The 17436-nt window shown below is 42.9% G+C and overlaps 1 protein-coding gene across 1 annotated transcript in view; it reads left to right on the forward strand.

The window, feature by feature from the left end:
* The window catches only part of SNX30 (sorting nexin family member 30), a 45319-nt gene that overhangs the window by 17289 nt on the left and 10594 nt on the right, over positions 1 to 17436 (forward strand). The window contains exons 2-6 of the mRNA XM_009328967.1: positions 2915 to 3103; positions 9389 to 9499; positions 13217 to 13375; positions 15754 to 15949; positions 16598 to 16797. Of these exons, the coding sequence (XP_009327242.1) occupies positions 2915 to 3103; positions 9389 to 9499; positions 13217 to 13375; positions 15754 to 15949; positions 16598 to 16797 (855 nt within the window). The remainder of the gene's footprint in view (positions 1 to 2914; positions 3104 to 9388; positions 9500 to 13216; positions 13376 to 15753; positions 15950 to 16597; positions 16798 to 17436) is intronic.

The following is a 17436-nucleotide window of genomic DNA, read 5'->3' on the forward strand; positions in this document are numbered from 1 at the left end:
CATTGTTCCTTGTGCAGTTAGTTGGGAGGCTCCACCCACTAAGAAGGACGAATAGTTAGCTTCTAACTTGGCCTTCAGCTACTGAAAACTGGCCAAGTAGCAGGGCATGATGCCAGCTGTGACTGCCCGGGGAGGGCTCTGCCATCGCAGATGAGGCAGTATAGCACAGTAGTACTTCCAGTGTACACATCCTCTGTCCTTTCCCCCGCCCCCTCCCCAGCTAGCAGCCCTCCTGCTCCTAACCAGAGTTGGTCTAGAAGCTTTACTTGATCTAGATCTGGGTGTTTCATCCAAGGCTCAATCAGGTAAAACTATCACAGTCTTTATTTTAAGACCTGAGACATTCCACAGGACCCATGACTGCAAGAACACACTCAAGTAGATTGAAGTGGATTCCAGCCTTCACAAACAAACCTGTGCCCTGCTTAAAAAGTGCAAGACATGCTAGTACGATATTGTTATCTCCCAACAGAATTGGTGAGGAAAGTCGCTAGCTTCATGCAAGTGGCTGCAAGCTCCATCTTTGGTCCTTCCTCCAGTTGTTCTGACACCTGATGCAGAGTTTTCATATTTTAAGCTGATTCCATCATGTTCTTTAAGCGCTCTTTCGGAAGGGTTTTGTTAGAAGCTTTTGAGATCTCCTGTGCAACCAGGCTTAAGCTGTTTCTGCAAGTTAATTCATTTCCATACTGGAAGCTTAGAATTTGACTGACTGCAGTTCTGGCACAACTTGTCTTATACTAATGCTTATTGCACATGTGCAACGAAGAGCTGTCTTTTCCTTTTGGAAACAGGAACAGATTTGTCTACAGCTACTGCAGTGTCCCAGGGTTTGCTTTGCTCTTTACTCTGCTCAGCCAAATTCTCCTCTCTAGCTGAACTGCAGATTTTCTGAAGCTATCTCCTGTTGCTAATCTTATCCTGTCTTCTGCTTATTCTGTTTGTGTAACTCCAGCAGAACTCCTTATCTGCTGAGCTATAGTAGCATTGCTTCTTCCTGTTGTACACGCTCCTGCTATGTTGAGTCTGAGCCAGATGTTTGTGTGGTTCAAGCTGCCTACCTTATGTATGAGCTGGCAAGCTGTGCCATGATTATCCTGCTCTTTTGCCCTCTTAAGAGAGCGTTTGAGTGCCTACCTTCCAATACTTGCTCACTTGCCAGTTAAATCTGAAATCTTTCATCTGTTGGCAACCACTTCTGATCGTTAGCTGGGAGAATGCATCTAACCTCTCTGTTTAGTAGACAACAGTTTAGATCACCCCTTTCCCAAAAAGTCTAGGCTAAAGTATTATCTTCCCTGTTTCAGAAGGCAGTCCTCAAGGTGAAGAGCAGTACTACCACGGTTCTAAAGGGCTGCAACAGGCAGAGAGCTGTCTGTAAAATCCCAGTACTCCCATGATGGGTTTGTGACAGACTGGTAGAAACTTAGCCCTGTTCTTGGCCATTGTCAAAGGCAGACCTTCGTAAGTAGCTTTAACTTGAAGCTCTCACCTGTAATTCTGAACCCTTGAACAAAGGAGGACTTCTTCTGAAGACAGGGACTACCAGCTGGAACATAAACCACAATTGTGTAAGGAGTACTCATGGACAAAGAGGATCTTACCCAAACAGGATTGCTTTGCTAAGGTTACATGTTTCATTTAGCCACTTAAAGACTGTGTGAAGCTGGGGGTAAGCAGTAATTCTAAAACAATTCTAGATAATGTGCTGCTTAGCTGTAGTGATGTTTCTCTGTCTAGCAACCAGAGGAACCTTTGTCCTTACAAGGGAAACACCTTGTGAGTAAATCTATTCTTGTGCTACTAGTTAAAACAAACAAACAAGAAACCTCCTCTCTTCTCTGAAAAGAAGAGCCATGGATCTTTGGGACTTTCTAATACTGTTGTCAGATGTTCCTACATATTGTACAACTTGTCACATGTTGTCAGCTCCCTCTGCTACAAAACCAGAGCAGGGAACACGTGTGAAGTTGCTGTGATGCTTATGCAAAGTGCAGTAGCCACTGGCTGTATGGAGTAGTTGGTCTATATCAAAGTGTGAGACTTGAAGGTGTGGGAATGTACCAAGCTGGCTATAAAGGTCCGTGTCCCCGTCCCGTCCCCCCCCGCCCCCCCGCTGCTGAGTCAGTTTCAAGGAATTACAGACTTCCCAAACCCTTATGTGTCTCTTCCTAAAATAGCCGCTTGCTGATTCTTTTAGCCTCTGTCTTCCCTAGGCACTGCATGATACTTTTGGAGTTGGGAGGATGGGAATGAGGACCTCTCTGACCAAAACACAATGTTTTCATTGGCATTAGGACTCCAAAAAGGAGGTATGCATAGACACTGGTGCTAGAGTGTGTGATCTGTGACTGTCCTGTAGTGCAGTGATGGCAATTCAGTCTGACTGCTGTCAACATTTTTGGAAGTTAATGGACTGGATGGGAAGCCTCTGATACAAGTTTGCCCTCCTTCCTCTACTATAGGAGTCTCCAGAGGTGAAGGCTGACTGCATTCCAGTCAACTGAACTGTTGCCACTTTGCCTGAAGCCTGTCTTATAAGTAGGTCTCTTGATTTGCCTAGCTGTTTTGTTTTCAGAGTCTAAGTTGGTTCTGCCTCACCAGGAACTGTTGTTTCAGCAGTACTTCTACTTCCTCATGGATAGAAACCAGGTTGCGCCATGCTAAGGGGAGGTATGGTGGTAATGTGTGTTGTCTTCAACTTGTGGAACAGTAGAACAACCTAATGCTCAAAGCCCAGACCTTAGGGGATTGCCCAGGTGTCCTGGAAAAGGGTGATCCTTGGAGCTGCTGAAATAAATAGCCCTTGTAATATATCAGGGAAGCTTGTCAATGGCATCTTTGAGAATACTGTGCTTTACAGTGAATCTGTTCATTTATTAAAAACCTGCTGCTTTTTTCCTCTCCAATACAGGATCTCAGTCTACCCAATGGCACACCTGTGGACACTTCTAGCCCAGCCTCCTCCTCATCTCTCCTCAACAGACTGCAGCTGGATGATGACTTGGATGGAGAAACTAGAGACCTCTTTGTTACTGTTGATGATCCCAAAAAACATGTGTGCACAATGGAGACATATATCACATACAGGGTTACAACAAAGGTACAAAGCAGTGTTCTCCTTTCCTAGTATTTTTTTCTTTGGGGAGTTGTTTTTTAGGGCATGTTCTGGACAACCATGTCTTGCATTGTATTTCCTTATCTTAAGGACAAGAACTTAGTGTCTTTTGGTAGCTTAGGACGTGTTGAAGGTGTGACTTCTTTTAGCGGAACTGTTACTACAGTATATGAAACTACGCAAAACTTTAACATGTCAGCTTAGATTTTTGTCTCTGACTCTTAAGTAGAACTGTTTGTAAACTTGTAAGGCCAGTTTCTTTCATTAACTTGAAAGTTTGTTCATATAAAGTAATCTGACACCGATTTGGTTTGAGTTACCTCCCCTGAAGGGGAATGTGCCTTGTTGTTGATTCACTGTTAATCATCTCACATTTTGTGTCTTTCCTTTTCTGAAATGCTTTAAGCTTGTTGCTTTAAGTGTTTACCACACTTCCTCTATCAGCCACTTACCTAAATCATGATCTTGATCCTCAGCTGCGAACTAGCTTCCATGCAGTTGTTGGTACAGAAGGCTGTGTAGCTGCTGCTAAAACTAAGTAGCCTAAGAATGCTACTGCCTACCGAAAGAAATATGCTAGAGATTTTTTCAGCATGTGTTGTAGTTCAATCATTAATACAATCTGATTACACTAATAGGAAAAGTGAGCTGAAAAGTCTGCTGCACTCACAACTGGAATGTTGATTTCTGTTAACTAGCTCATTCTTATTAGCATCAGCTCCTAGGCGACCTTGACATCTGTTTTGGGCACTTGTAGTTACCTAAGGCAAAAAGTGTTCACTAACATCACTAGGAATATACTTGATCCACTTGTCCAAAAAGATTAACATTCCTCTGGCCTACTTAAATGGCACTGTATCCTGGAGACAATATTTTCATTTGCGATAAGGAAGCCTTCACAGGCCACAGATAATTCTTTTCAAAATGTCTAGTCCAAAGTTCTGCTTTCAGGCCGCACAGGAGAAAATGCAGTTTCTTTAAAATAGTAGCTTCCTCCTACTGCACACTTAAGTAGGCCTGTCATTCCTTGTTGCTCTAAGTGTCATAATCTTGCAAGAAATGCTGTATCTTAACTACTAGAAAATGCTAAGAAGTATTGTAGGAGACTTTTCTACGTGGAGCAACTTAGCCTTCAGCTATTACATGATCAGAAGGAATAGGAAGCACAAAATGAGATGCAACTTTCCACAGGCAAATGGCTAAAATTGGCTAAAGTTATTTCTCTCTTAAATTAAGACCTGATTATTCTGTCAAGATAAAATATCTCTACACAGTGGCACCCTAATAATGTTCCTCTGCTTGGAAACCTGTGTTCGTACAAGGGTTCCCTTCCTTCTTAAAGCAGAACTCTGGAATGTGGGTAAGGTATGTACTGTATTTAGATCAGATGTATTAACCAACAGTGTCTCTTTTTAAATTGAAAAAACCTCATCCTGTACTTCTGATTTTGCATATCTACCTACCTGTCTGTTAATACTTGTTTTATTTGGCATCTCACTGTAGCACATAAATCTGCTGTATCATAGCATTACAATACTATTGTGAAACTGCATAACTTATTCTTATCAATCACCATGAAAGCCTCACCTCTTCGGGTTTATTATTCTTGTAAACTTCTGGCTAACCTCTACTAATCGCACCTCTAGCACTATCTACCATTGTTTAAAAAAAGACTGTTTAGAAGACTAACAGTATTAATGGTCTGACTCATTCTTGCCATACAAACGAGGCCTCTTCGATGCCAAGCTAGTTGTCCGATCATCCATTGTAGCTGAAAGCAGTAATTAAACATGGCAAAAAAGCTGCACAGGAATAATCCCTAGACAGTGATGAGGATCAGGCACCTCCAGGTTGTAGATCAAAGTTCTATAGCAGACCTTGCTCCTGCCATCAGTGTAAGGCCATACCTTCCCACCACCTCTTTTGCAGCCTTGCATGACAGGGGTTTGAGACCTGTAAAGGACTGAAAAGGTCCCTGTGGTGGCTCTGGGTGAGGAGGCAGGGATGGCTCCTTTTTTTTTTCTCCACTGAAGAATGCTACTGGAACCTCAAAGGTTTGCATAAACATAGGTCCTAGAATGAGTTACACTGAAGACTTCCTTGCTGTGAAAAGCAGCATCATTAGGTGGAAGAGGGGAATGTAAGTGCTAGTGCTGTAATGTGCGCTTGTGGCCGTGACTGGACACCACTGTAGGGAAGAGTGTAACCTGACCACAGGCTTGGTTTTGTGATGTGTGTTTTTTTTTTCTTTCTTTACAAAGGTCCTTTGTTGTAACAGCAAAAAAGAGAAGTCTTGCAGTATGCCCCAGATTTCTCATTTACTGATACCTTTGTCAGAAGGTGGTAGTGGCTGAGGAAGGGTCCAAAACATTTGGTCCAAAATAATGGCTTGCTTCTTAGGGAAGCTGAGAAGAAAGCTTAGAGTTTACTTGGTCCTGCTTGTGCCCCTGCTTTCACAGCTTCCTAGTAAGAGCCAGGTAGCATTCCCCAGCCTGTCTTCTGGATGAACACATTTAAAGAACATAATGGGAATCCCCAAAATAATGGGGACAGTGATTCAGACCTGGCTCTCTTGACTCTTGCATACCCTGTTTTCTTCTTGCTAACAGCAGTTTTCTTATACAGGGAGGCTAGTGAAACCAAAAAGGTGGGTGAAACTTGTGCTGGAACTTAGCTGGTCTTGACTGTGATGACTGAAGTGTCTCAGGTGTTCTTGATGATACACCTTTGTGCTCTTTAGATAGACCACTGTGCACTCTAGAGGGATTTTATCAAGCAGATCTTTCTGAGGAGGGAGGGAGGGGGAAAATAAAGCTTACCCTTATGTTATGTAGTCATCTCTCCCGAGGGAAACATAAGTAAGTGTACTTCTAACTTCACTTTTGTTGTACTTTCTAGGATGGCAAGGCCTTCTCCTGTGCCTTTTCCCATGGAGGTCTGAACAGCTGTGTGCCGTTCCTCAGAGTCATGCAGTTGCTCTTCAGGCTTGAAGGGAGAGGCTTTCAAACCAGTCAATACTGAAGTGGAGGTCTTGTTTTCTGTTCCCTGTTCTCCTCCTCCTGCTTCCAGTGCATGCATTGGGTAGATTACCTGAGCACATGAAACAGCTTGATCCCTAGAGAGGAGTAGGTGTAAGTGCTATGATCTCTTTTTCAAACAGGCTAAACTATTTGAGGCAAACGAAACTATGAACTGCTAAGAACACCAACCTTGCTCCCTTCCCCCCGCTGCCATTCTCTTTTTCTAGTTGAAGATTTTGCCCCAAACTTAAATAGTAACATGGAGGGGAATCCACAATCAGGTATAGTGAGTAAGAGACTAGAACTAGGGCACAAAAATACTTTCACATAGTCATCACAGGCTAGCTTTAGGTTTGGCTGCTAACTCCTTTCAAGAAAGACAAGAATCTTACACAACACCAAGACTTGGTGACTGCCTTAATATTGCCTCAAGTCAAAACTATTCCAACAACAGAGGTAAAAGTGTCTGTAACCCCGCCTGCTTTCCAGCAAGTAAAACTGAGCCCAGAATACTGCAGTGCTGACTTAGTGGAACTGTGCTGGAGTCTTCAATAAATGCCTGGAAATGTCTAGCCCATTATTTTTGGGAGGTTGAGATCTACCACATAAGTTTCTCAGCTTCCTTTGGGAGAGACATGCATCCTGGCAAGATGAGATTTATGGATCCTACTAAGAAAGCAGGAGGAATTCAACTGTGTCAAAACCACAGACATTTCACTTGCCATCCCTGGACAGTGGTAAGACCCTCTTCCCTTTTGTGTGCAGTCTGGAAAAAATAACTCGTGCTAAGCTGATGAATGGTTTGATCTGAGATCCAAATTCTTTCAGCGTTAGTGAGGTGTCGTTAAAACCTTGAAGGGTTCTTATGTTCTGTCCAAATAGTCTTTGAAAAGCTTATTTGCTGTCTAGATTTGACAGCCTGTACAGCAAACTCTGAAATGCTGATGACTGTGATGTATTTCATCTGCCTCCCTCTGAGGAACAAAACCTGATATACGGAAAACTTTGCAAATCTGCTTGTGATGTAAAGGCAGCAGGAGCGGTTTGCCAGAGATAAACGATAACTAATGTAAAGTTTGCACACTGGGACTTACCCTGCTTTCCTACTTCTAGACTAAATAGTACCTATACAGCTTTCCTTAACTGTTAGCAGAATACTGGTTAATAAGGTCCTCAGCGCTAACAGATAGGAGACTTTACCTTCATCTTCATGCTACAAGATAAGACACTGTAGTGTGTATACATCCTGATTACTCTCACTCACTGTCTGATCTCTTTTAAGAGGCCTTTGCCCAGTGACAACCAGTTCACAAAAGCTCTCCCTACTACTAAATCATTACTTTTCTTTTTATTTCAGATAATTTCCTGCAAGGCTGAGGTATAGCTGCCCTATTAACAGAGCAAAGTAGTCAGCACTGCTGGCTGATGAGGGCTGTCTACATGTGTGCGAATTATTTTGTTCTAGCGTAATGCCGTTTAGTCTCTTACTCAAAACAAGTGAAAATGGTTCATATGAAGTCTCAGAAGTTTCATTTATAGTGTGGCACTCTAACACGTTAAATAAGCTGGTGTTACTCTGAGGTGTAGCTGAGTAGAGCACAAATCCACAGTGGATATCTAGGTCTTGGTATTCCCTCATCTACAAATACAACTGCTCCATTGGTGAGCATTCATTATGTTAGTCCATGGACTAATGTGTATCTCTTACCACAGTGAGCAGGTCAAAGGAGGGAGGAGGTGATCCTGATGTCATCTTTTCTGTCTCTCTATGCCTGCCTCTTCTAGAAACCAAACTATTTCATAGGTGATATCACATTAGCATGCTGTTTATAGTATACTAGAGCTACTGTTCTGCTTGTAGTGTGTTAAGGCTGATGGCTTCTCCCTAGAAAGAGATTTCTGGCATAGACCTTGTACGGGATCCCCAGTGGGGACAGGTGGGAGTAACATGCAGTAACTGAAAAGTTGGAGCCATCCAGAGAGCAGGTGAAGAGGTAGATTGCATTTAAAGGCTGCTGCTCGGCTCTCTCCAAATATGTGGCAGTTGCTCTCAGTCTGGAAGTAAATACAAAATCTCTGCTGGAATTTAGCAGGTGGTTGTAGTGACTAGGAGCAGCAAAGCAACCTAGTGCTGGACTCAGTGCCAGTTCAAAGCTAGGAGAGCTGACGCATTCCCCAGAATGCAGTGGTTTTGATGTCTAGCTATAGACATGTAGTGTGCTGGCGCTGCAGCATCACCTTTATTGCAAGATGGTCTTGATGCTGCAAGTAACCAAGTATAGCTGTCTAGGCTTCTCTGTGAGCTGTGCTTCTCAGTGGGACATAATGATAAGGGCCATCTACCTTCCAATCAGGGCTATCTCAATGCCAGGCTCCTTAGCAGAGACTTCTAGTTGGTACACAGTTTCATTAGTGCTTTTAGGCAGTTGCAATACATGCTGTGCAAGCAGCCCCATGCAGTCAGCTTTCCAGGCTATGGACTGTTCAAGGACTGAATAAAATATTTGCCAGCAGTTTCTCTGCATACTTAACCTTCTGTCTCAAACCTGTAATGGCAAGTTTAACTCCTTGCCCTAAAGAATGAAAACTTAACTTAATGTACTGATATCTCTAATCAGGCATACACGAACTTAATGCAAACAAACTCATTTCTACCTCTCAGAAATCAACAAAAACGGTCCTTTGGCAAACCTAGCAGTGGCTTATGTTTTAAACTTTTTGCCTTGAAGGAGTGATTACACAGCCTGTCACTTCTGGAATATGGGGCAGTGGTGAAACATTTTTCACCCATGATTAATGCACCTCATAGAATAAACAAGTCATTAAATATCTTTGCTTTTAATTCTTGATGGCTAAAATAGTCTCATCCTTGGAAAGAAGATTTCATACAGTCTTCCCTGCAAACTTGTAACTGCCAAGAGATTAACATGGTGCACAGTACTCTCCTCTCCACAGACTCCTCCCATAAAGCTTATCTGAGCAGAACATGAACATGTAATGAAGTACAAATAGATATTAAGAACACATCAGCTCCAGGTAATCATTTTTCTTATTACTGGCTTTCCACTGCTGGGAAGGCCAGCGGACCTTTCTCTTATGCTAGCTGCAAACATGATTTTTAGGGATGGAGTCCCCATGCAAGGCTTGTTTGGCCTCACCCTTGCCAGTGATGGCTGTACTGCATTTGCTGCTAAGCTCTGAAGTAAGAGGTTTTGGTACACACTAAGCGTATCCTGTTATTCTTTTCCAGACCACGCGAGCAGAGTTTGATTTGCCAGAGTATTCTGTCCGCCGGCGGTACCAAGACTTCGACTGGTTGAGAAACAAGCTGGAAGAGTCTCAGCCAACGCATCTCATTCCCGTAGGTAGTAAGCAAGAATCTGCTACTAAGGACAGTTCTGTATCTGTATTCCAAGGGTGATGTGTTGGTGATATATCTCTTTAGATTTAACTACAGTACTTTGTTCTCTTCTAGTATTTAGATTTAAATATGGTACTTCATTCTCTTCTAGTCGAGTGGGAAGAGCTTCCCATTCTTGACTGATTATGAAGCTTAGACTTTTCTTGGGTGGCACACCTGAGAGGTGAGCTTTGGCAGCCTCCTGTAGGGCAATATGCATGGTGACTACATTTGTTGTGGCATAAATGGAATATGCTTCATCTGTTTGTTCAATTATTACATCTAGATTTCTGAGTATCTGAGGCTTATGAAAAACTGTATAGGTACTTCAAGTCCTAGTCTCAGTCAGTTTTCAAGATGGCCTTTTGAACTAGTTTCAAAGAGTATTTTAAAACTATTTGTGCTAACATTTAATAGCACAGACTTGCAAATCTTAGCCTCTGGCTTCGTAGCTATTGCATGCCTTCAGTAGGCAGAAGTTTAGCTAATGAGATTAGCTAAACTACTGCACCCCTTCTTGTCACTGAAGCTGGCAGTCTGACCACCTTATGTGATACGAAGAGGTTGATACTGATCTTCAGCAGACTGTTTTTCATGCTGTAGAAGATGTGAAAAGGTAGGAAGCTCGTGAGATCACAATCGGCTCTTTTGAACAAAGAAATTCAAAAAGGCCTGTAGGAGGTGAATTGTTGGGAAACAGCAACACTGCTAGCATACCTTAACTTGCCTATCTGGGATGGGGGGAAAGTTTCTCTGCTTTCCCTCCCTCAGCAAGGACTAAGTTATGTGAGAAGTACTCAGTTAGGCTGTTCCAGGGTAGAGAGCTATTTAAGACCTTAATTTCTCTGGGAATTGCCTCTAAGTGGAATAATAGCTCAGTCTCTCAAAGATAAGAAATACTTTGTAAAATCATGTGATACCACTAACTGGCAGCAAATATGTTTACTGAGAGGTAGGGAGAAGAGGAGAGAGAGCACATGAGCTTGTTGGGGTAAGGTGGAGACGTGAGATAAATGTGTTTGGCTGCCCAGACCCTCTTTTCTCCCTCCCCATTCTCTGAACAGCTGGAACTATCGAGGTTAAGCTTCTACAGATTCTTGAGCGTACTAACAGGCTGCCAGTCCTGCCTGAAGGCTGCAAGGCAATAAATAATAGTCTAGTAGCAGAAGGTGAGTCACAGCCATGGAATCAAGCTGCTTTGCTGTGACCTGGAATTCGTTGCACACAGAACAGCAAATTTGGCACAAGTGGCTCTAATATTGGACATGAAACTGGCTGCAGAACAAGGCAATCTCTTAAGTGCCTCTCTCCTAGAAAATCTGGAAGCATAAGGATGCGCTGCCCTCTTTTGTCCGTCTATGCACAAGTTAGCAGTTACGGAATTTCCTGTTAATCTCCCCCATGCAGTGATATGGCGGGGAGATTGCCGAATGATTTGTGTGTTTATTGCCTAGAAGTAGATGGGAAATAGAAGCTAAAGGCAGTTTCAGGTGCACGGTGACTCGTGTGTTCTGAAAGGATGTTTCAAGCCAATCTGAGAGTATCTGTATTTGTAACTGGAGATACCTCAATCCCTGGAGGCCTTCTGTCTAACAAAATACCAAAAGGGGATTGTTTTCCTAATCTTGGTATAGTGACTCTGCCTAAAATCTTCCTGTGAGAAATGATGTGTCTTCTCAGTGCAGAAAGCCCAAACTTAGGAGCCCAAACTAAACTGAATACGGGTTCCTCTTCATGTCTTTGGTTTCTGAATTTTTCTTTTTTTAAATGATCTGAGACTTATTCTAATCTGTTCTTTCAAACAACAGTAAAAATGCCCTCAGATCTGTCTCTAGACTAGAAAGATAAGCCTAACATGGCCAAGGATCTTGTCTTTGGATGGTGATGTTCGGATACTTGAAGCCGTTTCTGACTGCAGTGGACTCTGTTCACATGTCACAGCAGGGAAAAGTAGACTATTAAGCTGGCTGGAAGACTATAAGGTAGATAAGTAACACACAGTTGCTAGCTGTGTGTACTGACTACACACAGTGGGATGGACTTCCAAAGGCCTAAAATGTAAAGGACTATAACTACTGCTATAGCTAAAACCAGGTTAAATGGCAGAAGCCTCTGTAACAGAGGTGCACCCTTCTGTGTGTCTCAAATGCTCAAACTTTAGTGATTATTCAGGCCAGTTTGCATGTGTTTGGTTGAACTGGAGTTCTTTAAACTAATCTTCCAGCTTGTCCTTTTCTTCAGCCATGTGGTGTTGAGGTAGTGACTTCCTGAAGTATAGAGTCCCAGCTAAAGTTTACAAAGCAAGGGAAGAGAGCTTCTTCCTCCCTGAAGACTACTGCACTAAGCATTAGTCTTCTGAAGAAGTCTAATTAGAGTGTACCTTACACTGGTTTAACTAGAATGACTGATCTGAATGCTAAGCTTAATAAGAGAAGTCTTAAATTATAAGAACTAAATATAGTGGTCAAAATGTAGCTGTGTTGCAGCTAACTCATTCTGGCTGTGTTTTTTAGGAGGTGCAATCTTCATGTACATAGCACATCAGCTAGGGTATGGTGGGAAAGGCATATACATACACGATTTCTTTTTTTCTTTGTATTACTTTTGTCACAGATTTCAGGTGACAAAGACTCTTTGCAGAGGAGAATCCTGATTCCTGAATTGGGTGAAAATGGATGTCATTGCTAGCCTAAGAGTAAGCAGATTATCTGTGTAGGCAGACTGTTTCACAAGAATAAAATGCAAAGCACAGTTTTAAAACTGGTGTTAATCTTAGAGTCCATGCTGTCCAGAGAGAACAAAGGCAGATGTAGTGGTAGAGCTAAGACTAACCATGCTGAAGCTTAAAGAGTTATCTTCCATCTGAAGCGGTACTTGGCATTCTGGAGTGTAAGTGTAACAGGAGTCACTGCAGAACTAGCGAGTCTGGAGGCAGACTTGAGCTTACATGTTAAGCTGAACTGTGGAGATGAACTGGTGGAGTTGAAATAGGAGTAAGATGAAAGAGTAGATATGTTGGCAGACCTTTGTCACTTACACAAACAAGATAAGGAATATTGGCTCTGAGACATGACTGAGTGTGCAAGTGCTTCAGGAAGGCTCCAGCCTGGACTATTTGGCCATTTGCTGTGCCAAGCGTGCTTGTCTGTCTTTGCTCAGTGTGGTGCTATCACTAAGACTATCAGCCCTCCACAGAAGGGCCCTATCCAGGAGCTCTAAATTGTTCAGAATGGGGGGGAAAAGAGTAGAATTGTTAAATTTTCTGAGTTTCCTTGGACTGAGCAGCCTTGCTTCAACATCGGGGTGGGTGTGTGCACGCATTGCTGAAGTGAATAGTGTGCAGCTCTGCTGGCATCTCCTTTAGAGCTGGAGCTTGAACATGGATAGCAGTAGGGGGAAAAACCCTAAGCTATGCTAGAAGTAGTTAGTGTGAGTACTGTCTCGGCTTCACTGGTGTGGGTCTCAGCTGAAGCCACTCAGTAGAATTGCTAGCTTTAGGCCAGACCAGCTAAAGGGTGATTCAGAGCAGGGCTTGCATCCTGTCTGATGTATGGTTCCTGTTAGCAAACATAACATTTGAGTTCTTAAGACTGGAGTTTGATTGCTTTGTATGTTTCCAAATAGCAGAAGCAAGTTTTTGGTCTTTTGAATCTTGTGCATTTTGCTTGTCTCTGACAGCCTCTTCCTGAGAAATTTGTGGTGAAGGGTGTTGTTGATCGCTTTTCCGAAGAGTTCGTGGAGACGAGGAGAAAAGCATTAGACAAATTCTTGAAGAGAATAACTGACCACCCAGTGCTTTCTTTTAATGAGCACTTCAACGTGTTTCTCACAGCCAAGGTAAGCCAGTAACTTCCAAACACAGTCATTGACAGGGACAACAGAACAGGCACCTTTTGCAGTCTCCTTTGAAATGAAGGTAAAAAGGCATTAATAAAGCTACATGCATAGGTCAGAGCTTCCCCTGAAATACCAGAGAGCTGTCAGTGATCCTGAACATTGTGTGTGACAGACCCCTGTGTGTGACAACCATACGGGTTCGCTTTGCTTGAAGGGAGGGGCAGTCTGCAGATTTACAAATTCAGTTCTCCAGACCTGATTGTTTTGTATCCCTGTGTCTAAAACATACTCCTCTGATGCAAGAGAGGTTCAGAAAATTGTAGACTTTGTAAAATCCTCTTTTGGGGAAGAGGGAAGTGGGGGAGCAGGAGACATCTCTCTTGCACAAAAGCTTGCAAATTTCTTGGCTTTTTTCTTGTTTGTGCCTTCTATACTGCTTGCACTTGTTGCCCTCAAAACTAGGCGTGAAGACCTTGTTCTTGTTTGTTCTTGGTCAACAGCTTCATGCTCATCTTCTGCATGACTCATCCAGCAACGGTGCAATTTTCTTTGGCTGTCTTTCGAACTGCATTTTAAATAACAGTAGGAGGACCTACAGTCATGCTTGGGTTTGACCTGATAAGTGAGGAGAGCTGTAAAAGCACATCTTTCCAATGTCACATTACGCTAGCTCACTCAAATGTGACACTTAATTTGAGCTCACTTCAGGCTCGTGCTCTGCTTGCTGGTAATGCGAGACTCAATCTCCAGTTCCCTATTTCCCCTCCATGGTGAACTTAGCTGCTGAAACAAGCCAGAAATGCAGAATTTGTTTAGCACCTTGATAGTTAAATGTCAGATAGCTTTGTTCTGCTTTTCAGCTGTCAAAGCATGATGAAACTTTCTTAGCTGCTTAGTTGTCTTCTCCCACCCCTGTAAAATGAATGATAAGGGCTTTATCCTCAGCCCTCGGCAGGGCTTGCCTTGAGAATACAGAGCATCCAGGGAGGCTGAGGGGAAAGGACGCGTGTTCTTCTGGCTGTCTCTAATGTTGGAACTTGCTGTATTGCAGCAGTGAGGTGTCCGTTCAGTGTGCTAGAACTTCAGAATTTAGTTAATGCAGAAGGTCATGAGACCACCTCCTGGTTGAAAAAGAGAAACCAACCTTTCTTCAAGTTCCCCGTTTGGACCAAAGTAACACACCAGAATGCTCGAGAGAGTGAGTGAATAATTTTGAATTGAAGGGTCTTTTTCTGATGCCTGCTTGGCAGGTGGTGCTTAGGACAGGCAGAAGGCAAGAGTCAAGGAATCACTGCATTTAAATGCAAACATAATTCAAAATTATAGCAGCTGCTAAGTCAGGTTGTCTTAATCAGACTTAGGTTTGATTTATACATAAGTACTTGGAAAGAATACCACAGTACATGTTTTGAAGATGGCTGTTGTATTTTTTTAAAGAACACTTAAGCTTTTAGTCTAGTCTGTAATACCATGTCTTGATTCTTGACCTCTACAGGTCCACTTGGTTTGAAAACTTCTCTTCCTCAGGCTGTGTAGGATAACCTAGTTGTAGCTCTTAAGCCTGTTTTGAGATGTTGAATAGTGACCCCTGCTGGAAGGAGTAAAATGCAAAATGGACAGCGTTTTGGCTGACTAAAACCAGGGTTTTTTCTGCTGTGCTGTCAAGGTGAAATTCCCTGAAGATTGTAGGTAAACAACCTTGTTACCATAGGTTGTCTGAATGTTGATTTATGCAAATGTGTAAAGCGTCGGCAAGGAAGTTTAAGCTTTCTGTGCAGGCAACATGGCTACATCTGACCCACCCTGAGCTGCAGTCTGACTTCCAGAGAAGCCATGCTAGTCCCCTCATGCTGTGCTTTTTCTGTGTGCAGCCTTCCCCTGTCCCCTGTCTGACCACACAACAGGTGTGAGAAGGCTGCTGACCAAATAGGCATGCAATATGTAGCTCTGTACTAGGTCATCAGAGCCAGCTGGTGCATTTGCATAATACTGGTACTGTGGGCTATGACTTAAAAGTATGCGTGGATGAATGGCATGAACAGTATTGCTGGAAACAGAGCTGTTAATATCACTACTTACCTGGTGGCAGTACAGGAACATGGGAAAGTCTGGCCATATGCAAAGATGGACCACTTACTCATGGATAATGTACTTCATACGATTCCCCTGGATAGCTTATCTCCATCTAGAGGTAGTCTTGAAACTGTGCTCAGCTGTACAACTTGTACAAAGTGAGGTTTTGTCCAAGGCTACATGTCACATGTAAACTCTTGCCTTCGCAAGATTTGATCTTGAGTGGAAAGTATCCTTCACTGTATTAATCTTCCAACATGCAAGTAAAATATTTCTAAACTGTTGGGTTTTTTTTAACTTCCTAGGATCTTAATGCCTACAAAAAGCAAGGAATGGCATTGCTGTCAAAGATGGGGGAGTCTGTCAAATACGTCACAGGAGGCTACAAATTAAGAAGTCGGCCACTGGAGTTTGCAGCCATTGGGGAGTATCTAGACACATTCTCTCTAAAGCTTGGTACCATTGACAGAATAGCACAGCGGATTATCAAGGAACAGCTGGGTAAGGACACAAGGTCCTCTATCATAATACTTCAGTCTGAGTGCTCTGTATCTTGTTCTGGTTGATGGCATGACCAAGACAACTTACGTCAATGATTCTGGCCTGTAATGAGCCCCACACAGAAAAATCTAATGCCTCTTGCAGATTTAAAACAGTCCCGAAGCCTAGCACAGTGTCTTATCTTAGCTCAACTCTCCAAATATTTTTTTAAAGTTGCTCTTGTTATACCAACCTACTTTCTTACTAGAGTTATTTTTGGAAATACTTTTGGGAGGCAGAAAAAACTGTAGATTCCATCTGGAGGAGTATGGATGGAATTGCTAGATGAAGATAACCTTTACATACCTCTCTTAGCAGAGCCAAGTTTTACATATGTTTAAAAAAAAATACTTTGGCTGCTGCACGGATGCAAGTGTCTTTGTACTGGAAGCTTGTATGAATGGTCAGTTAAGCAGGAGGCAACTTGGACCTGTCACCTGTGCAGCCGTAGAACTCTGTCTGTTAAGATGCTGATGCAACACAAGACTCCTGGGGGAGTTAATGTTTGCCAAGCTTGGTGTATAGTTTCTCCTGTTTGGTGTGAGTGTTTGCAGATCCTTGTGCCTCACTCTTACTCTGTTAATCTACTTTTCTGTCTGCCTTTTGCAGAATACTTGGTGGAACTACGAGAATATGGACCTGTTTATTCAACCTGGGGAGGGCTGGAGGTTGAGCTATCAGAGCCACTGGAAGGGGTGTCTGCCTGTATTGGGAACTGCTGCACAGCTCTTGAAGAACTCAGTGAAGACATGACAGAAGACTTCCTGCCTGTGCTTAGGGAATATATATTGTACTCGGAGTCGATGAAGGTAGAGAGCCCTGTGGCAGAAGACACTGTCATGGTGTTTGCATGGAACGATATATCAGCAAGTTTGTTCTTTCTAACAGGGAGAAGGGTTGGTGGTGGGAAAAGTGGGGAAGTAAATAATACATTAAGTAGGAGGATGTTTTCATAATCAAAACAAAACCAGGTATGTTTAGTAGCAGGGTACTGCATGGGTAGCATTATCCGTCTGCTCCGCTATTCAGTCAAGCTAAGGTCAGTAATGCTCGGGTGCACACAAAGCGTTGAAGAGTTGCTCCTTCATCGGAATGGCAGGTGGTTACTCTATAGGAGACATCCTGTGGCTGCCTAGAATCTTCTCTTTGAATTGTTAGAAAGTCAGTGGTGGCTCAGCTCTTCACTACTGGGTCAGTGTCTGGCCCTGCAGAAAAGGTAGGGTTAACAGCTTCTGTCACTTGTATGTAGCAGGGTTGGGTGGCTCCTTTTAGAACCACGTGTCCAAATGACAGACACTGCTTCCTCTCTCATCCCCATGCCCTAGGCAGGTTGTGTCTGTTGTAAAGTTCTGTTAAGTTCTGCATACCAAGTAACTGCTTAAAGATGTTGTTCTGTGACTCTTAATCTCTTCAAGAACTTGATATCTTACTGCTTATGCAGAAGTAAT

Source organism: Pygoscelis adeliae, unplaced genomic scaffold (assembly GCF_000699105.1).
Source record: "Pygoscelis adeliae isolate BGI_AS28 unplaced genomic scaffold, ASM69910v1 Scaffold127, whole genome shotgun sequence".
NCBI lineage: Eukaryota > Metazoa > Chordata > Aves > Sphenisciformes > Spheniscidae > Pygoscelis > Pygoscelis adeliae.